This window comes from Amphibalanus amphitrite, unplaced genomic scaffold (genome assembly GCF_019059575.1).
Source record: "Amphibalanus amphitrite isolate SeventyFive unplaced genomic scaffold, NRLGWU_Aamphi_draft 000259F_arrow, whole genome shotgun sequence".
NCBI classification, from domain to species: Eukaryota; Metazoa; Arthropoda; class Thecostraca; order Balanomorpha; family Balanidae; genus Amphibalanus; species Amphibalanus amphitrite.
In genome coordinates this window covers 355,866-377,347 of record NW_024881754.1, presented here as the reverse complement: position 1 = coordinate 377,347, position 21,482 = coordinate 355,866, and the positions used below count along the sequence as shown (strand labels likewise).

General features: G+C 48.7%; 1 protein-coding gene across 2 annotated transcripts; it reads left to right on the top strand.

Moving 5' to 3' along the window:
• Positions 1 to 3,411: 3,411 nt before the first annotated feature.
• LOC122386679 (DNA repair protein RAD50-like) lies at positions 3,412 to 16,677 on the top strand. Of its 2 annotated transcripts, none has more exons than XM_043376102.1 (2): positions 3,412 to 3,435; positions 12,379 to 16,677. In XM_043376102.1, the coding sequence occupies exon 2, from the start codon at positions 12,393 to 12,395 to the stop codon at positions 16,335 to 16,337; it is 3,945 nt and encodes a 1,314-aa protein (XP_043232037.1). In that variant the 5' UTR covers positions 3,412 to 3,435; positions 12,379 to 12,392; the 3' UTR covers positions 16,338 to 16,677. The 2 variants fall into 2 exon arrangements, with proteins under 2 accessions (XP_043232037.1, XP_043232038.1); XM_043376103.1 differs by lacking the exon at positions 3,412 to 3,435 and adding an exon at positions 3,452 to 3,475.
• Positions 16,678 to 21,482: the final 4,805 nt, after the last annotated feature.

The following is a 21,482-nucleotide window of genomic DNA, read 5'->3' as shown; positions in this document are numbered from 1 at the left end:
CCCCTAGACTCGTAAAATATCCGTAAAATCGCCTTTGTACGGACAAAAAAGTGGTGCTATGGTAAAAATGGGTATCAAAGTGAAATTTTCCTGCAGGGCTGTGTCTGGGTAAACGAGAGCTTTCGATTGATACCCATTTTTACCATAGCACCACTTTTTTGTCCGTACAAAGACGATTTTACGGATATTTTACGAGTCTAGGGGGCTTTACGGGCCTTAAACGTCAATGCAACGGGGACCGTTTTGGGGAAAGTTTCTCGTCTGGTGGTGGGGCACCCGTGTGCCGATTTTGAACGAAATCGGAGGGGACCCCCCATTGACCCAAAATTTTGATTTTCCCGTAAAAACTTTCCTAAGGGGAAAAAGTGAAATTTTCCTGCAGGGCTGTGTCTGGGTAAACGAGAGCTTTCGATTGATACCCATTTTTACCATAGCACCACCTTTTTGTCCGTACAAAGACGATTTTACGGATATTTTACGAGTCTAGGGGTCTTTACGGGCCTTAAACGTCAATGCAACGGGGACCGTTTTGGGGAAAGTTTTCGTCTGGTGGTGGGGCACCCGTGTGCCGATTTTGAACGAAATCGGAGGGGACCCCCCATTGACCCAAAATTTTGATTTTCCCGTAAAAACTTTCCTATGGGGAAAAAGTGAAATTTTCCTGCAGGGCTGTGTCTGGGTAAACGAGAGCTTTCGATTGATACCCATTTTTACCATAGCACCACTTTTTTGTCCGTACAAAGGCGATTTTACGGATATTTTACGAGTCTAGGGGGCTTTACGGGCCTTAAACGTCAATGCAACGGGGACCGTTTTGGGGAAAGTTTCTCGTCTGGTGGTGGGGCACCCGTGTGCCGATTTTGAACGAAATCGAAGGGGACCCCCCATTGACCCAAAATTTTGATTTTCCTGTAAAAACTATCCTATTGGGAAAAAGTGAAATTTTCCTGCAGGGCTGAGTCTGGGTAAACGAGAGCTTTCGATTGATACCCATTTTTACCATAGCACCACTTTTTTGTCCGTACAAAGGCGATTTTACGGATATTTTACGAGTCTAGGGGGCTTTACGGGCCTTAAACGTCAATGCAACGGGGACCGTTTTGGGGAAAGTTTCTCGTCTGGTGGTGGGGCACCCGTGTGCCGATTTTGAACGAAATCGGAGGGGACCCCCCCATTGACCCAAAATTTTGATTTTCCCGTAAAAACTTTCCTATGGGAAAAAAGTGAAATTTTCCTGCAGGGCTGTGTCTGGGTAAACGAGAGCTTTCGATTGATACCCATTTTTACCATAGCACCACCTTTTTGTCCGTACAAAGACGATTTTACGGATATTTTACGAGTCTAGGGGGCTTTACGGGCCTTAAACGTCAATGCAACGGGGACCGTTTTGGGGAAAGTTGATCGTCTGGTGGTGGGGCACCCGTGTGCCGATTTTGAACGAAATCGGAGGGGACCCCCCATTGACCCAAAATTTTGATTTTCCCGTAAAAACTCTCCTATGGAGAAAAAGTGAAATTTTCCTGCATGGCTGTGTCTGGGTAAACGAGAGCTTTCGATTGATACCCATTTTTACCATAGCACCACTTTTTTGTCCGTACAAAGGCGATTTTACGGATATTTTACGAGTCTAGGGGGCTTTACGGGCCTTAAACGTCAATGCAACGGGGACCGTTTTGGGGAAAGTTGATCGTCTGGTGGTGGGGCACCCGTGTGCCGATTTTGAACGAAATCGGAGGGGACCCCCCATTGACCCAAAATTTTGATTTTCCCGTAAAAACTTTCCTATGGGGAAAAAATTAAATTTTCCTGCAGGGCTGTGTCTGGGTAAACGAGAGCTTTCGATTGATACCCATTTTTACCATAGCACCACCTTTTTGTCCGTACAAAGACGATTTTACGGATATTTTACGAGTCTAGGGGGCTTTACGGGCCTTAAACGTCAATGCAACGGGGACCGTTTTGGGGAAAGTTGATCGTCTGGTGGTGGGGCACCCGTGTGCCGATTTTGAACGAAATCGGAGGGGACCCCCCATTGACCCAAAATTTTGATTTTCCCGTAAAAACTCTCCTATGGGGAAAAAGTGAAATTTTCCTGCATGGCTGTGTCTGGGTAAACGAGAGCTTTCGATTGATACCCATTTTTACCATAGCACCACTTTTTTGTCCGTACAAAGGCGATTTTACGGATATTTTACGAGTCTAGGGGGCTTTACGGGCCTTAAACGTCAATGCAACGGGGACCGTTTTGGGGAAAGTTTCTCGTCTGGTGGTGGGGCACCCGTGTGCCGATTTTGAACGAAATCGGAGGGGACCCCCCATTGACCCAAAATTTTGATTTTCCCGTAAAAACTTTCCTATGGGAAAAAAGTGAAATTTTCCTGCAGGGCTGTGTCTGGGTAAACGAGAGCTTTCGATTGATACCCATTTTTACCATAGCACCACCTTTTTGTCCGTACAAAGACGATTTTACGGATATTTTACGAGTCTAGGGGGCTTTACGGGCCTTAAACGTCAATGCAACGGGGACCGTTTTGGGGAAAGTTGATCGTCTGGTGGTGGGGCACCCGTGTGCCGATTTTGAACGAAATCGGAGGGGACCCCCCATTGACCCAAAATTTTGATTTTCCCGTAAAAACTCTCCTATGGGGAAAAAGTGAAATTTTCCTGCATGGCTGTGTCTGGGTAAACGAGAGCTTTCGATTGGTGTGGTTTTTTACCCGTTTGTGACGTCATTTCTAGGGGAAAACGGGTCATAAAGGTTTCCCCCTACCGAGGCTGATTTTCCCCCTACCGAATCTGTGCTGTGCTGAACCTGTGCTGAATCTGTGCCAACTTCCGTTACATCTGAGAATGTCCTCTGATATTTTTGTTCAGATCCGACTATTTTTAAATAATGAATTTGAAAATAGTCGGATCTGAACAAAAATAGCACAGAACACTCTCAGCACTATTCTCATCATGAATCTGCCAGGCATTTGATGCGCATTTGCTTCAATTAGGGTGCAGATCTGCTTTTGTATGGGGCCGTACCCAAATCTGCTATATTTGGGTACGATGACGTCACATGCGTACCCATTTTTAGCAGATTTCTGCTAAAAATAGCAGACGGCTAAAAATAGCAGATTTTACCACAGTTTCCCCGACTGTCATGAAATATGAGCTCTGTCTGCCCCCCGTTTATTTATCAGGAGGCTGCGAGCATGCTGCTACTTCTTGGCTCCTCATTGGTCGAATTCAACCGGTCTATTCATTAGACCAATGAGAGGCCAAGAAGCGTCAGCAGTAACTTCCTTATATGGGGAAAACCGACAGCATGCTGATATAAGAACAGCGACCGAACAGCGCTCTGGGCCCTGTTCGGCGGCCGGCTAGTACTCTTGCCGGCGCTCACATACATGCTGGTTGACCCGGCAACAGGCTATTAACCAATAAGAGGCGAGGAAAGTGTAAATGTCACTGCAATTTTTCATATACCGTTAAGTGGGGCTATTTGAGACAGTATTTAAAATCCCCAAAAAATGAAGATCGTTCAATTTTGTGTGTGATATTTTTGCTCAGGGAGGTGTGGAATCGAGCAGTAAATCGCCTGAGCTAAAATTAAGCATACATTTCAATTGATTTGTATTTTATAACAATTTTAAATACTGTCTCAAATAGCCCCACTGTCTCAAATAGCCCCACCTTATGGTACCTGTGGCCCCCCGGCCCCCCCCCCCCCGGAGCGCGCTTCTCATTGGTCAATAGCACGTTGCCGGGGCAACAAGCACATATATGTGCGCTGTTTAGAGTACTAGCCGGCCGCCGAACAGCGCCCTGATTAGGGCTTTGGGGCCTTGGTCAGGGACCCTTAGCAAAATAATCAGGGTGGTGTTTCACCGGCGATACTCGATAGCAGCATGCTGCTATTACTACATGTCAAATTGGGTTTCCTTGGAGACGTCAGCAAGCCCATTGCTCTCCAACACTACCACAAGTGTGACGTCAGCAGAATAGCAGCGTGCTGCTATCACCGATGAAACACCACCCAGCTTTTTGAGTGCTCATTCATGAAGCTGGTGGATAGTGAAAGCAGGGCATCTGGGGTGTTATGATCAAGATTCTTGAAATTTGCATGTGCAGACCATGTCACCAAGATTTTGACCTGGCCCATGGAAGGCATTGGAAAAGGGAAAACTTTTGATTCTTAGGTACTGGTCGTCACGTGACTAGATATGGGCATGGCAATGTGCCATATCTTATGCTCTCTGGCGCCCTGTTTTCGCCATCCAGTGTCCATCAAGAAGTTGATCTGAGCAGGGGCAAAGCATGACAATTGACAGGTTTGGGTCTGACTCAAAAATGCACAAGCAAACGGGGGATGGCGGAATACCCCAGCAACTGACGGTATATGACATGCGATATGACTTTCGACCATTTTCGTCACTTCAGGGGCTCTGACCTGACTGCCCCGAAGTCAACACTTTAACCCTATTAGTGGCAGGGGGGTTGTTTTCATCCACCCCTCAGGTTTTTCGGGAATATCTCCGAAACCGCTGAAGCTACGATGCTGAAATTTTCTGACTTTACTTAAAACTAAATTGGGCACATTCCCTGAAAATTTCAAGTTCATAACTTAGCCAGGGGCGGCTCCAGAGCACTGGGAATTGGGGGGCCCTATTCGTGAAGCGAGTCATTTGGGCGAAGATCACGATGCTGCACCAGTTTTACGAACAGTGAATGAAAGGTATCATGTGATAACATATACAGTTATTGTGCATCCTCTTTTGACACGTTTTTGCTATAATAGGCGGATCCAGGCGTCCAAAAAGGGGGGTTATGTTTTACCTCCCAACATAGGTGCCCTGACACCGCCTATGCATGACCAATACAATTGTAGTCGTTCTCTCATAAGAAAATTGTAACATAACAAGACCATTACCACCCTTTTTAGAAACAGTACCAACAAAAACCTTATTTACTATACTTTTTGTGTACCCCCAATCTCAATGATCTGTATCCGCCTATGATTTTTGAAAATGCATATTTTTAGGATCCAGGTGAATTCCTGGTTCATTCTCTATCGATCGGCAAAAGTTGCGTTAAGATTGGTTCAGAAACCTGGCCGTGATAAACAGTCTAAAATGTATCTGCAATTTGCCCGTTTTTACCCCCCTCTACCCCCCCCCCCCTATTGACATTTTTTAATTTTTATTTTTTAGAAATGTAGATCACGTTGAGCGAAATCGAATGCCGTTTGAATTTTGAAAATCGGCCCGTTAGATCTCGAGATATCAGGGGGGGGTCGTAAACAGCCCCCCCCCCCCCGCCACTAATAGGGGTAGCCAGGAGCCTGCCACTAATAGGGTTAAGATAACTTCGTCCGAACAAAAAGTATACCATTCGACGCGCCTGAGCTAGGCAAACACGATGGTGCCAAAATCGCGGCTTTGCGGCCATTATTTTGATAAGCTATGTATTAACCCAAAACCGTACCCGTGTTTTGATCAACTTGACCTGACCTCAGAGGTAACCGGTTGACCTGAGACCTTAAACTCGGGTACCAATCGCTGAGTCTCGTAGCGGTGCACACGCTCGTCGTTTTTCCCCGCGAGGCTCTAGCTTGATTAGGGGTGAAACGGTGAGGGAGGTCGTTTACCCCTCTCGGTATAGGTACCCCCTTCCTCGGCCGGGGCATATGTAGAAGACTAATAGATCCGGCGAAGTTGACCTCGTCCCAGAAAAAGTCAGAATGCTCGGCATAGCTACACTGACTGAACGATCACCTAAGAACTTCAGCGATTGATAGGAACAACAGCATGTATAAAAATTCATCTCGAAATTTTGATATCGGTGACCTAAAATGAGGTAAAAAGGGTTCAGTTCTCACTGGTTCAATTGTTTCTGGTTCAGTTGTGCACTGGTTCAGTTGTGCACTGGTTCAGTTGTCCACTGGTTCAGTTGTCCACTGGTTCAGTTGTCATACTGGTTCAGTTGTCACTGGTTCAGTTGTCCACTGGTTCAGTTGTCATACTGGTTTAGTTGTCCAATGGTTCAGTTGTCCACTGGTCAGTTGTCATACTGGTTCAGTTGTCATACTGGTTCAGTTGTCCACTGGCTCAGTTGTCATACTGGTTCAGTTGTCATACTGGTTCAGTTGTCACTGGCTCAGATGTCACTGGTTCAGTTGTCCCTGGTTCAGTTGTCCCTGGTTCAGTTGTCCCTGGTTCAGTTGTCACTGGTTCAGCTGTCCCTGGCTCAGTTTTACTGGTTCAGTTGTCCCTGATTCAGTTGTCACTGGTTCAGTTGTCTGCCTACCACCGCCACGTGTTAACGATGGTTTTAGTCTAAGATTTAAAAATCGTTAGATCTCCGCTGACGTCACAAGTTCTAAGGGGGCATTCCAATGCATTAGCCCTATAGAATCCAAAAACTGCAAGTTTGAAATTCCTTATCTCCGAATTAAAGCATTTTTCGATGTTATGAGTGCCCAAACCGGTATTTGCAGGCCATGGCCACCAATTTGGATATATCAACACAAAACTAATGTTAAGGTGGGATGGTTACTTTAACCTTCGCCAGGCGAGGGCCTTTTTCATAACGCGGACGGCGAGTGGGGAAGGTTGGTACGACCTCCCCCCCCCCCTGGCGATTGGCTCCTATGGCACTTAGACATGCCAAATTTACAGGGTAGGTGGGCCCATAGGAGATCTCGTCCCTGTGCAAGTTTGGTTGCTCTAGCTCAATATTTAGGGAGTTTTTTTTTTTTGGGGGGGGGGGGTATAAATGCAAAAATCTCGCTAAAACGCCAACAGTTTTTTGCTTATATCTTTTTCAGTGACGTACCCACGGGGGGGTCCATGGCTCCCCCCCTGAGCGCCGAATCATGGGGCCCCTCGGGCCCCAGGATATTTTTTTAACACTGGATAAAACGTCTTTTACTCGGAAGAAAAATTGATATTAAAGTTTCATTTATGTGCCCTGGTTACTAGAGGGGCCCCTGCAGTCATCCAAGGGCCCCCAGTTTCCTGGGCCCCTGGTCGCCTAGGGGGCCTCTGGTAGCCGGGGGCCTGGTCTCATGGGGCCCCTGATAGTCTGTGGCCCCTAGTCGCCTAGGGGGCCCTGATAGCCGGGGGCCTGGTCGTATGGGCCCCTGATAGTCTGTGGCCCCTAGTCGCCTAGGGGGTCCTAGTCGCATGGGGGCCTCTGGTCGCATGAGGCCCCTGATCGCCTGGGGGTCCCTAGTCGCCCAGGGGGCCCCTGGTAGCCGGGGGCCTGGTCGAATGGGGGCCCCTGGTTGCCTGGGGCCCCCGGTCGCCCCTAGTCGCCTGGGGGACCCTGGTCGCCTGGGGCCCCCGGTCGCCCCTAGTCGCCTGGGGGACCCTGGTCGCCTTCGGCCCCTGGTCGCCTGGGATCCCCTGGTCGCCTGGGGGCCCTTGATCGCCTGAGGGCCGCTGGTCACCTAGAGGGCCCCTGGTAGCCGGGGGCCTGGTCGCATGGGGCCCCCTGGTCGCATGGGGGCCCCTGGTCGCATGGGGCCCCTGGTCGCCTGGGGGCCCCTGATCGCTTTGGGGCCCTGATCGCATTGGCCCTTGGTCGCCTGGAGGGCCCTGGTCGCCTGGGGCCCCTAGTCATCTGGGGGACCTGGTCGTCTGGGAGCCCCTGGTCGACTGGGGCCCCTGGTCTCCCGGGCCCCCTGGTCGCCTAGGGGGCTTGGTCGTCCGGGCTCCCCTGGTCGCCTGGGGGCCCCTGGTCGTCTGAAAGAACGCTTATCACCTGATTGATCCCGAATCATCTGAGTGGCTACTGGCTACTGGATATAAGTAGAGACTGGAGTAGGCACTCATCTGAAGGAGCCAATATCTTTCACGGTGCCGGAGATATCACAGAAAAACAAAGAGGCTAAACTGAATATCCCCCAACCCAGGCCCATGTCGTCCCCTATCTCTCTGCGTGTCCACTAACACGAATGACGTCACGCATGTGGGCGGAGCTATGGGCGGAGCCTAACGCACGCGGCAGTCCAAGCCGCCATATTTGAATTTGTATTTTAATAGAATCTTGCCGATATTTTGGGTGAAGTCAATTTATATGGATAGCTTGGTGACAGTTTAGCTATACGAATAATAATTTATTATGGATGTGCGTATATTCAGCTTGAAATTGCAATTAAAGTTCCGCACCGCATAGATTCGAACTCGGGACCTTTGGAATACTGCGCGGGCACGCTAACCACTACACTACCGCGACCGCGCGGCGGCCGGCGGCAGGGAGGCTGCGGAGACATGGGGGGACATTTTACGCTTTTATGAAAAAAGCAAAAGATTTAGCGAAAAACACGTTATAGATAACTTGCAGAAAATTGTCTGCTCTTTCAGATAAGATACTTAGGTTTGATATATCTTGTGCAGACTTCATTCTACAGTGCTTCGAAAATCGCTCATTTACATGGGGATTGAACGGGGCTTCGAGACTTGACTCCAAATGACGTCACGAGCTGACGTCACGAAAAGGTAGAATCGCCGGACGACCCTACCTGGTATATAGGGCCTTGCCCCAACCTTGGCCCCAAAGGCGTCATTGGCTAACACAGGGATGTGGGTCGATTTGCAATGGCATTTCCTTCTAAGTCCTATTCCTCCAATTAATACAGGCTGTCCCAGAATTACCCAAGCATTTATTTTCTGGCTAAAAGTACAATTGCGCTCGATTCCTAGTGAAACATATAATAGCCGCGTTTACATAGGGCTAGTTGCCAGATAGTGGAATTCCGATAACGAGACATTTATTCCACACTATTATTACGAGCGAGCGAGCGCAGCGAGCGAAGCGAAGTCTTCTCAATATAACGGAAAAATCTCAGTATGAGCGGCCCGGCCCGGCCCGGCCTGTAACGCTTTTGAGAGGCTTATATCTCAGCAACCGCTGGACCGAATGGCCTGCGGTCTTTTTTGCTGGGTAGCCCCATCCCTTCTACCCCGTAATTGACTTCTTTTGATACATCTCAGTGACCGTCGTGGCACGTGCCACGTGAAAAGTCAAGGGTGTTCAAGCAGTTTTGCAAAGTAATGATTTTGAGAGGCCCATATCTCAGCAGCGGCTTGAGCGATTGTCTTGCGGTAATTTTTATAGGTTAGCTTCATCCCTTCTACCAAAGGTCGGATACTCTTGATCTATGTGAGTGACCCCCACTGCACGTGCAAAATACAAAAAGAAGAGGTGCCAAATTTGTTCCCATTTCAGTAACTCGGTAATTACTGGGGCGATTTCGCTGAAACTTGGCATAGAGGTAGGCACCCACCAGGCAATGCATTCCCATGTGTTGCGGTTAGGGTGCTACTGCACGTGCGCACGTGCAGGGGGCGTTTCCAGATCTCGAGAACGGCTGGGCCGATTGCGCTCAAATTTGGTACACGGTTGGGGACCGGTTAGTAGGGTGCCGTGCAAAAATCATTTTGGACCCCGTTTGCACGTGCGCACGTGCAGAATGCCGCTTCCAGATCTCAGGAACGGCTGGGCCGATTGCGTTCAAATTTGGCACACCGCTAGCGACCGGTTAGAAGGGTGCTTTGCACAAGCCCGTTGGAAGTACCCTCTCGCCCTTCCGCACGTGCAGGGCTCACTATCTCGCTCGCTCGTTCTTCGCCCAAAAGGCGTTTTTCTGGTATTATATACCTATTATCCGGAATTGGAATTTGGAGGCTGTTCGGTAATTGAGGCGCTCGCTCATAAAATGCTGTGCGTTTCATGCACACTCCTCAAGCAAAAATATTTTTACTTTCCAATTGTCCACATTTTCTCAAGGCTTAGACCGTTACAGAGACCGTTTTAATTGACTTTGGTGAAGTTGAACGCGATAAATCACAACCAAATGCTACATTAGGTTGTAAAGAACTGAATTGCGTTTCCCACACACGTGGCGTTTTCTCACCTACGTCTGCAGGAGAGACCGGACCCACTATGCCCCCCCCCCCCACCATCGAAAGGTTTGCATGACTCCCGGGGGCCCCCGGGTGACCTGGGGGGCCCCTTCGAAAGCAGGTGGCCCCCTCCTGGGCGAAATCCTGGGTACGTGCCTGATCTTTTATCTAATAAAGCCTAAGGTAGAGCAAAAATAAAAGCACCAGTGAACTCAGCACGTCCATGCGCATCGAATGATATACCTACTGTGTTACCAGTGTAAGTAAACTTAAATTTTCTTAAACATTAAGTGAACTTTAAGTAACTAATTACGTTTAAGCTAATCAAAGTGCATCAAATTGCATATCATTCGAATCGCCTGATCGCAAGGAACACAATGACACCTTTTTTGAAGATCTAGCCTCATTGTGTACCAAGTTATTAGCAAAAACGTAGTTTGACCTTAGTTGACCAGTCTACCCGACCCGTGCGGTCTTGCAGCTTGCAAACACCAAGTAGATATAACTGAAGGTAGTACAACAGAAAAACGTTAAAAAGGAGCGCAAATATCTCATCTGTAGACATTTAGACCCATTCGGGCAAATTTCCTTAACCCTCCCCCATGTAGGGGGGGGGGGTGCAACCCCCCCCCCCCTGAGGTTTTTCTTAGCTACACGCCGAACCGTTTCAGATAGCCTGCTCAAATTTTCAGTACCCTCTGGGGCATCCTTTGCGCAACTTTTGTTTTTTTTTTGTCAAGGTCATGCCAGGTCACGGAGTTATGACGTCATAAAGAGAACAACCTCGGGCCAGATTTACGCTAAATTGGAGATTGCTTCACATTGGTATAAATGCCGACTGACCTGACACACTGATGGATTGTTTTAGAATTACAACTGGCTGATTTGACATTGGCACAATGTCCGTTGACATTTTGAAGGTTACTTAAGGTCAAGGTAAGGTCAGTGACCTCGGTTGACCTGTAATGACTTCTTGCACTTGTATGCCTTTTCGGGGTATTTTGATGCCCTGAATTCGAATTTGCTATCCATTTCAGGCATCGTCGGTTGTTTCTTGTAGTTCATTTTGGGTCAGGGTCAGGTCAGTGACGTCACACGCCTGACGTGACCCAATGCACAAATGACCTTGGAGACTTCCGATGCTCCCAACGCATCATTTTTAGAGTTATGACATCGAAATACACACCAAACGATAGAAAATTGATCAAGGATCACGATAGTGAAGGTTTCAAGTCGATATCTCTTACCGGTTTGCCGCAATCGGCGCGGAAATCTGAAAAAGTTAGATTTTTCCCGAAAATTTGACCTTTGACCGGTCATAAGTAGGTCAAATGTTGACCTAGGACCAAAAAATATACCACCAATCGCGAGATCTCGTTGAGAGCAATCCGTTGGTCTTTTCCGCTAAGCTCTACGACGCTCCGTTTTCAAACGCCAGGGGGGGTCGCACCAACCCCCCCCCCCCTGCATGGGCGAAGGTGGCAAAACACCGTTTACGGGCGAGGGTTATAATTTGTCATGACCTCTAGATGACCTCTGGTCAACCGAATTTGAAAAAAACTAGTTCCTATGATAGCACTCTGTGAGTTAAGCATATCCTGCAAGTTTGACTCAAATCGATGATGAACTCTAGTTTTCATGAACAAAATGGTGCATTTTTAGTATCGCTTTGACAATGTACCGTTCTTTTTACCTTATGACCTGACCTGAGGTCACGGGAACTTTTAAACTCCCAGGTCATGTGACACATGGATGCCCCAAGTCGAGTCTAAAATTTGGTAGCGCTACGTGCCATTGCAGTCACATTATTAACGAAAAACCCGTGTCATTTAGTTGCCGCTAAACTAGCCCGATTTTGCCATGACCTTGTACCGGTTTTTGTAACTTTGTGACCTGACCTGAAAGGACTGATGCCTGAAATTTTAAGGCTAGGTGCCAAAAGGTTGCTCTTGAAGGTATGCTTAATTTGGCGGCGCTACGCGCCGCCGTTTTTACGTTATTCGCGAGAACCCTTAAGGGGGGGGGGAAGTGCATTAACCCCCCTCGCCGGGCGAGGGATAATTCTTGATTGTATGTCTGTCCATTGTCAACCATCGTCAATGCTGTCCAATGTGTCATACAATGTACCCTGCTGTATATGCATGAGTGTACAGCACACTGTAGAGGAACTTTTTAGATAATGGTGCAGTTGTTTCATTGCGCGATTTGAGTGTCCGCTCACACAATGTCTTGGTTGCTTGGTTCGCCGCTCGCTTATGCTAAAGGCGCATCAGAGGTCTTTATTTCAGTTCAGTGCAGTTTAGCATATTTTGGTAACCAAAGACAAGAGCATTAGAGCAAGAGCAAATCTCAATGTTGACCGAATACCCAAATTCAAATTCTTTAGATACATGATAAAAGTAAATATGTACTGTATGGAAAGTGCGTCATTATTCCTACAGGATGATTTAGACACATGACGGTAATTCCCTTCCTTCTACAGGGTGATCTGCAAGGATGTCTTCTCTTGATGCTGTTATGATCCAGGGGATACGGAGTTTCGGGCCAAAAGAACAAGACCGTGGCTATCTGAAGTTCCTTTCGCCGTTGACTCTGATCCTGGGTCAAAATGGCTGTGGTAAAACCACCATCATTGAGGCACTCAAGTATGCTACTACGGGTGAAATGCCCCCTGGCTCGAGCCGGGGCCAGTCGTTCGTTCACGACCCAGCGATAGCTAAGGAAGTCACCGTCAAGGCACAGGTGAAGCTGCTGTTCACCAACGTTCGTGGGGAGAAGATGACTGCGTTGCGTATTTTCGAAGGCACCCAAAAGGCCAAGACCATCACTATGAAGACTCTCGATGGCACGCTTACGAAGGTCAAGGCCAACGGGGAGAGCATCAGTGTCAACAAGAAGTGTGCGGACATGGAGGCTGAAATGTTCATTGCCCTAGGAGTTACGAAACCCATCCTCAACTACGTGATTTTCTGCCACCAGGAAGAGTCGAATTGGCCTTTGGATGAAGGCAAAAAGCTGAAGGAGCGCTTTGACGCAATATTTGATGCCACTGAATACCTGAAGTGCATAAAAAATATGCGAGACAATGTGAAACTTCTCCGGCATCAAGTTGAGATCAAGAAGGTGGAGGCAGCAAGCTCAAAGAAAGACCACACTGAAGCCGAACATTTGAAAAAGGAGATATCAGATCAAAAGAACCTCCTTGCTAGCAGCGAAGACAAGGTAACCAAATGCAAGGCAGATCGTGACAACATTGTGGCTGAGCTGCGGAAACTTCAGAAGATCGAAAAAGAAGCAAGCAGCATTGAAACAGAAAAAGCAAGGCAAGAGACGCGGCTCGGTGAACTCAAGAAGAGCGTGTCGTCTTTGGACCAGAACTTGAAACGTCCAGGCTGCCTGAAAGTGAACCCAGATGTGACAGAAGATGAACTGGATGAAATGATGCAGGAGTTGGTCACTTCGCGTGCTCGGAAGGAGCGTGAAGCTGCTCGAGATGAAAAGACTCTTGACGACATCGAAAAGAAAGTGAAACTTCAGAAAGACGAAGCAGGAAAATTGACACTGGAGCGGGGGAAGCTCGAGTCTGAAGAGGAGCGTTTTCGCCAGCTACGAAGGGATCGTGACTTGCTCGTGCGTGAGCTGTATGATCGACATGATGGTCCTACAACAAGCGGTGAACTGACTGAAAAAGATGTGCGTGCTGCTGTAACTTTCATGCAAGAATCTGTGCGAAGGGAAGAAACTGAACAACAACGAGTCAACAATGAAGTTGGCTCCCTCATCGAGCAAGCGCAGGCCCACTTAGACTCGACTCGGGTCGAGAAGACCAAGCTCGAGTCGAATCGAGGTCACAAACAGACCCAGCTGTCAGCCAACTACGCGGAAGCGCAGGAGATCCATGAGCAGCTTGTTGCTGCCCGGGGCTCAACGTCGAAGCTGAAGGAGCTAGACACGGCTTTGGCGAAAATAGATGCCAAGCTGAAGTCAGTGAAGGAGGGACTAAATGAAGGTGAGGTCACTGCTCGGCTTGAGGAGAACGAGAAGAAAATCTCAGCGCTCGAAACGGAGATTCGTACTCTGGAAGCGGAGAAAGACGCGATCCATGCTAGCTTGTCTGTCAGAAAGGAGCTCAGCATCCACGAAGAAAATCTGACGAAAAAGGAAGGAGAGATTCGAAGGCTGATGAACAAAAATGCTGATAGCTTTAGTGCTTTGGGCATGGCTGACGTTCCACAGGATAAGCTCAGCCAACATTTGGCAGCAAAGTGCACAAACTTGTTGATGACGTACAACAAGAAAGATGCCGAACTGAAGCGATCACAAAAACAAATCAACTCTCAAGAGGTGACACAACGACATTTGCAGGAACGCGTGACAGCGCTGGAACGTGACCTGAACTCTGAGAAGACCGAACTGAACGCGACGCTAAGAGGAGCCGACTTGGAAACTGAACTTACTGAGATCAGTGCCCAGGCTGCTGACCTGGAGAAACATCATGGATCGCTGGTGGCAATGCAGCTTCTCAACGCCCGGTATGTGGAAAAGCTCGAACTGGCGCAGCCATGCCCACTTTGTCACCGTGACTTCGAATCGCAAGACGAGGCTGCTGAGCTGGTGGATGAATTGAAGCGTAAAATGGACGGTCTGCCTCGCGAAATATTGGAAGCAGAAGAAAAGAAGAGGCGCGCCAAAGACCGGTATGACGACTTGCTGACGCTAAGACCCAAACAGGAACGTTTGGTGAAGCTTCGAGATAGTGAACTGCCGAGTGCACGAGAGCAGCTAGAACAGGCCCAAAACGAACTGGCTGGCCTGCAGCAGTCTCATGCTGAACTACAGCGTCAGCAGCAAGAAGCCGATCGCAGCCGTCGCCTTGCTGAGGACCTGCGCACTGATGTGAGTCGCATCGATGAGCGAGAAAAAGATGTACGCCGTCTTCGGGCCGATGTGGATCGGCTGCGTGCCCAGCTTCCCGCCCGGCTGAGTGACCGATCTGTGGAAGCAGTCGGGTCTGAGCTGGAAGCGAAGCGTGCCTGTGTGACTACCGCACGTGAGCAGCGTCGAAGTGATGAGACACGACTTCGTCAGCACGGAATCGAACTTCAGAAGCTTGGTGACGAACGTAACCGTGCGAGCGCAGAGCGACTCCGTCTTGAGAAGCTGCAGGCCGATCAGAGTCAGCTAGAGCGACGTCGCGAGGAGTTGGAACAAGCCAACAAGATTCTTCGCCTCGAGGTGGAGAAACTTGAAGAAGAAGTGCGCGAGCTGGAAACGAAGTGCCTAGAAGCTGCTGCCAATCGCGAACATGTGGAAAGCGATGGCCAAACTAGGAAGGATAATGTTCGGAGCCGTGTCGAAAACATTCGTGTGGAACTAGGTCGGTTGAAAGCCATGAACGACGATGTCTTGGCATACACACGGGACAACAAAGCACAGAAACTGATGTCAGTGCGGCAGCGACTGCGTGACATAGCAGAAGCTGATCGCGAAATCGCACAGGAGAAGACTCGTGTGTCTGAGAATGTCGAAAGGATTCGTGATGAGCTGCGCTCGCAAGATACTCGGAAGCGCGACCTGGAGGATCACAAGGAGCTGCGACGCCAACAGGCAGAAGTTGTAAAATTGGAGCAGAAAGTCGCTGATCTGGACCGCCAACTCGAGGGATATGACATGCACAGCGTTAAGGAGGAGCGTCACCGCCAGGAAATCAAGCACTCTCGTATCATGGAGACCGTCTTCAGTGAGGAGGGCGCGCAGAAACAAATCAAAGATGTGATACGCGACCGCAGTGCAAAACTCAGTCAAGATCAGTTCAGAAATGCGGAGAGCATTTACCGTCAGAAGAGCCTGGAGCTCGCTTGTAACAACCTGGCCATGAAAGATCTGCAAGTCTATGCCAAAGCGCTAGACGACGCAATCATCCGTTTTCACAGCAAACGCATGGAGCGCATCAACATGATCATCAAGGAGTTGTGGATGGCAACATACAGAGGGAACGACATCGACTACATCGAGATCAAGACGGACCAGTCGACGGGGGACGCGTCGAAACGTACCACGTACAACTACCGCGTGGTGATGGTGAAACAGCGCACGGAACTGGAGATGCGCGGGCGCTGCAGCGCGGGACAGAAGGTGCTCGCCTCGCTCATCATACGAATAGCGCTGGCGGAGACGTTTGGCGTCAACTGTGGCATGCTGGCACTCGACGAGCCAACCACCAACCTGGATCGTGACAACATTCAGAGTCTGGCCGTGGCCTTGGAGGAGATCGTGCGTAAGCGTGTCGTTCAGAAGAACTTCCAGCTGGTCATCATTACTCATGACGAGGAGTTTCTCGCTGTGCTGAGTCGCCTCGACTATGTCGACCGCTACTATCGCGTCTCTAGGAGCGGATCAGGTCTCTCGACCATCACCAAGCGTCAGACGAGCGAGCTGTGAGCTGGTGCGTACATGGAGTGGGCTTCGTGCTAGGAGCGGAAGTGCTGTGACCGTACCTACGTGCTGTAAGCATTTATGATGGAGAAGACTCCTTGTTCGGCTGTAGGCGGTGTGACGTTTGGCAGACTATATCGCGCTTAGAATGACCGTATGTTTTTGAACAGCCGTGTTGTATGCTGCTTTGTCTTGCGCACTGAATAAGCTAAGTGCACTTGGTTTACATTCGCTGCCTTTTCCATGTCCGATTGATGAGTTCTTGCGTCAAGTGGTTGCTGGATGGCTGCTTTCGTTGTTTATTAGTCAGGAGGCGACCAATATAAATGCCTGCTTCTCGTTTTCATTGGTGGTTTCTGTAGACGGATGAAGCCGAATCTAGTATCTAGTATTACGAATCTAGTATTACGTGATCACTGATGTTGCTGTGATTTGGTGTCTCGTGTCAGAGTAAATGAATTCGAAGCATTTGATCACGGCATCAGCCATTGGTATCATAGACAGCATAGATAGACAGGAACTGTTATATGGCAGTGCGTAGGCAAACGTCGGAATGTTGTAAAGAGAAAATCGTCAAGTCTGTTCATACCTCATAGCCCCGTTTAGTGTCAAGATAGTCACATGAAAGCGCACTACGGAGGACATCTCATCAATCTTACCAGCCAGGGTTAACGTTGAATCTAAAGTCAACGAACACACAGCCGATAAATACATGCCCACGATCTATTGCGCTCTGACTCGCAGACAAACGCACATATGAGTCTGCTACTAAGTCTTTTGCCGCCTCGCTCGCACTTGCTTGAGTTTGGTTCCCATCACTGGGGTGGTAGAGGACAAGTAAGGCAATGGAGGCGACCGCTGGCGAACTTCTGTGGCTCAGCCGTCCCGAAGAGCGAACCCTAGGGACAGGCTACCAAGTAGTGTTGATGGTATAACCCTGGGTCCTTCAAAAGCCTTCCAATGTTGTCTTCAACCTTTCTGGTTACCGAGGAGTCGAGGACGGCGCCCCATCACTCTTCGCTGAGGGCAAGGCCGTATGAAACATTACATCAGGAGCGGTAGGCGAGCATCGAACGGAACCGAACGCCTGCGATCTGAGCATGAAGCTAGAGTTCATCGTCCTATACCTACCTAGTTTGTTTATTGGGGTGCGCCGACTACAATGTCATTTTGCGCCCTCGTCCTATTCCTGAAACTAGTCCAAGTACCATATAGATATGCCTAATATAGGTACTTTTATGCTTGGTGAATTAAATGCATCCCCGCTTCACTAGCTTTTAACAATCATCACAAGTTTTTTTCCCACTTGGATGGTCGATCCCCATCAAGATCATCAAGATCAAGCAGTTTTCAGTCATCGATTTTTCATCTGGCCCAGCCTAACTCCTACTGGAAATTGTGATAACGTTTACAGATTCTTGGACGAAGCCCTAGGGCCAGAATCCTTCCAGCAGCCATCTATAAGAATATTGGCCCTGACTTTGGCCCTGACTTGAAGAATCTTGGCCCTGACCATTGACCAAGCCCTGACAACTGAGTGCCCGCACTATAGATCAGGGTATCTATGCCCGCACCATGTTGGGGCCCGTGATGGGCTTTTGTTGTGATGAAAGAAGATTTTTTTTTGGATTTCTTACGTCATTCGTTGAGGCTGCCTAAATAAATCAATTCAACCACGCATTTCGGTAACCTTGACTGTATTATGCGCAGCGGCGGCGGGTCATAATAAATTTTGTCATAACTTTGTTAAACGGTCATAACCTTGTTCTGTAAGAATCTTGGTCATAGCAACATCAAAACATACATCGCCTGCCGGGTATCGCGAAGAATATCAGGGTAATTTCAATTTATGTGTTTGTCTATGATTGTAAGCATACGAAACAGGTATTAGTAGAGCAGACGTCACACGAAGGTTTTCCAACCAAGGAGAGCCGCTATGCCTGGAGGCACTTCTTTCTAACAAAACCTAAACAAAGCTAACCTAACCTAACCTGACCTAACCTAACCTACAACCTACAAACCTACAAACCTACCCTACAACCTACAAACCTACAGCGCCTCTCCTTGGTTGGAAAACCTTCGTGTGACGTCTGCTCTACTAATACCGGGCTCGGTCCTTGTGAATCCCGTCATTCATATATTTGGACTAAATTTTAAAAAAAGTATTTTTGAGTGCATCTTCCCTAACACTGGCTGCTTGTGTTTTGCCTGTTTTTTTTCCTTGAAACTGACAGGGTGCATCGGTATTCACAGGATAGCTGACCAGCCCGGCTTTCCTATGCCATACATTGTTGTTAAGGGTAACCTGACTCCACGAGAGGAGGGCCGGAATCACTGGCTGGTCTCGGTTTCTGGCCTGAAGGGTGAGCGGAGAAGGCTACTCAACTGGTGAATGGTTGCCGATTTCTTCGACTCGACCGGGGATTCTTCACTTATCCAATTTCACTCTTGGCGTCTGTTGCTATTGTCACTTTAATTTGGGATAGTCCTACACTGATAAATACGTTGGTCATACTTGAACTATATATATATTGATATACTTCAAGAAACTTCATATCACAATAGTCAAAATATAATTTATTGCAAGGTTCTTTACTGACACTATTATTTATTTTCCTTCCTTACATGCCCTCACTTTCCTTTTAAAGTTCTGCTTGAAGTAAATGTCATTATTTTGAGGTCTTATCTCTCATACAATCATTTATCCACTCTTGGACAGCAACTTTATAAACGGGCTTTTCTTATAATGAGTCAGAATACCTAACTGTGCTTTAGTTGAGCTGTAATGGCGATTATTCATGCTGATTTGTATCAAGACACCATTAGGAATTGAAACTGACTTTGGTGCTGGCGCTGGTGCCGGTGGCATGTGGTGGTGGTCTGTCGTCAGTTATCGCGGGTCGAATTTGCATCGTGCGAGCTCCATGCTGCTGGTTGTGGTGCTTTGAAAATGCTTTGGGTGCTGGATCCAGTTACTACTGAATAATGTTCTACAAAGGCAGTGAAAACTGGTATTGATGTTGCGTGTCCCACTGTCCAGTCCTGCCTCGCTAGTCACTACTCCACCTCAGCTTATGGTCTCGGTGGTTGCACTTTCTCAGGCATTTCTGTTTTTTAACACCACTGTCGCTCAGCGCAGGGAGCGCCATCTCCCGTCGTCGGGGCGGAGCTCTCCCTCCGTGTGTTTGTCCCTTTGGCCGCCATGCGTCGCCACCGTCGCGCCGTGTCGCCATTGCCCGCGATCGTGTTCCCAGGTCAGGACCGGGAGCAGCTGGCGCGCTTCAACGCGCTGGGTCAGACGGACAACTACACGGTGTTGTTCCCGCAGCACCCCTGCGTTATTCTGTCGGCGCTCGAGGTGCTCGGATTCCAGGTGGGAGCTGGTGGGGAAACCGGCGGAATGGAACTGTGGGGAAAGAGGGGATGGGGAGCTGGTGGGGAGAGGGGAGCTATGGGGAGGTGGGCAGAAGAGACTGAGGTGTAACATCGTAGATGCCAATCATATTCTGAAAGCTGTATTGCGTGATTTGGACTCAAACACATTCATCAGCTCCTTATGGCATTTTCCCTATTGAACTGTACGAACTCTATAGCCGACAATTATAGCGGTGCTATTCGCCAATACCACCACAGGCTATAGTCTGCAGTGGTCCCAGTAGAATCGATGCAGTCTGACTGCGGCTCAGTCATTTCCGCACCGGCGCGAACCGGCTCGTATACGGCTTGTATATGGAAGTTGCCGTTCTTTCGTGTATAACTGAGGCGGATGCTTGGAGACTAGTCAGGTCTTTAAACGCTGCAATCCGTTGTTCCTCACTGATGTATTTATTCAGGCTTGCTGCGTAAGAAACGCGATCTTTTTGTTGCCTGATTCACTACCGCCGGCCTGCTGATCGAGGAAGATATAACCAGTTGTTTATGAATGCACCGTACTTGCTCATTCTCTGGAAATGCAGTGAGTTCAGTCTGTTATTGAAGCCGGTTTTCGTCTCGGCAGTCTCAGACTAAGACTCTGCTTGTCAGGGCACGCTGCTCAGCGCACGTGAAATCACTGTTTTATAGCGCTTCACCTGACGAGCGTGACGGCCTCTACGGTTTTCCTTCAAGTAGAGATGCCTACGCGGCACAATGTCTAACTGTTACTGAGCGCAAAGAAAATGTTAAAAGTCTGGAGTAAAAGTCGGAGGAGAGCTGCATCATAATGAAAATTTGTAAAACTAGGCAGGAACCGCATAATAATACTAGACTCATTGTGTCAATACACGTTGCACACCCTAACGTCGTCAAAGAGCTGTTTTTAATCACCTTCGGTTTTAAGTTTCCACGTCTTTGTCACTGAATTGGCGTCCCGTCGATGGTAAGACGTCTGGTTGGTCCGTGGTCGGTAACATTTTCCGATCATTCCGTTTTCCACCTAGATGACAATGATTTTTTCAATATCAATTTCTCTCTATTGTAGCCTGTGTTTTCAGCAGTGATGACGCTGTCTTATTGGCTCCGCCGTTTATCGATCCCTCCCAGCCTTTGAACTCACTTGAACGGACGGTGTGTTGCGTATTAAGTGCCGTACCAGCACTTGTGATGAAAGTCTGCGCCGTTCCGTTCTTGCCATACTGAGCTGAACGATCTCACCGTATCGTACCGCACCGCCTCCGGACTTTGTACGCCCGAACCTGATGCTGCCTACCAGTCTAGCGACCGCATCATATCGTATCGTATCATACAACTGTGCATAACTGTCCCATCTTCTAAGTTCTAACACTACTTCGTATCAAATTTTAAGACCCTCCAACGGATCATCCTATTCAAGCCGGCCTTAATTTATAGCAATACCGCTCATAACACGTCGTGACATTATGAGCTGAGCTGTATTGTAATGGTGGTCCTGTGACCTTCTGGTAACCCTCAACTATCCGGTGAGAGAGACCTGTAGCGGTCAGTTTCTGACCCGTACGCCGCCGGCCGCAGGTGGTGACTTCGTGTCCCGGTGTCCCCGAGGACAGTGACAGCTACGTGTGGACGCTGAAGAAGGAGCTGCCGCCGCCGCCGGACGATCTGGACGACAGCGACAGCAGCTGAACGGTTAGTCCCTCCGACCGGCGCCCCGCGGACTGAAGCAGTGATATAAAATGGACCATCTCTGGCGCACAG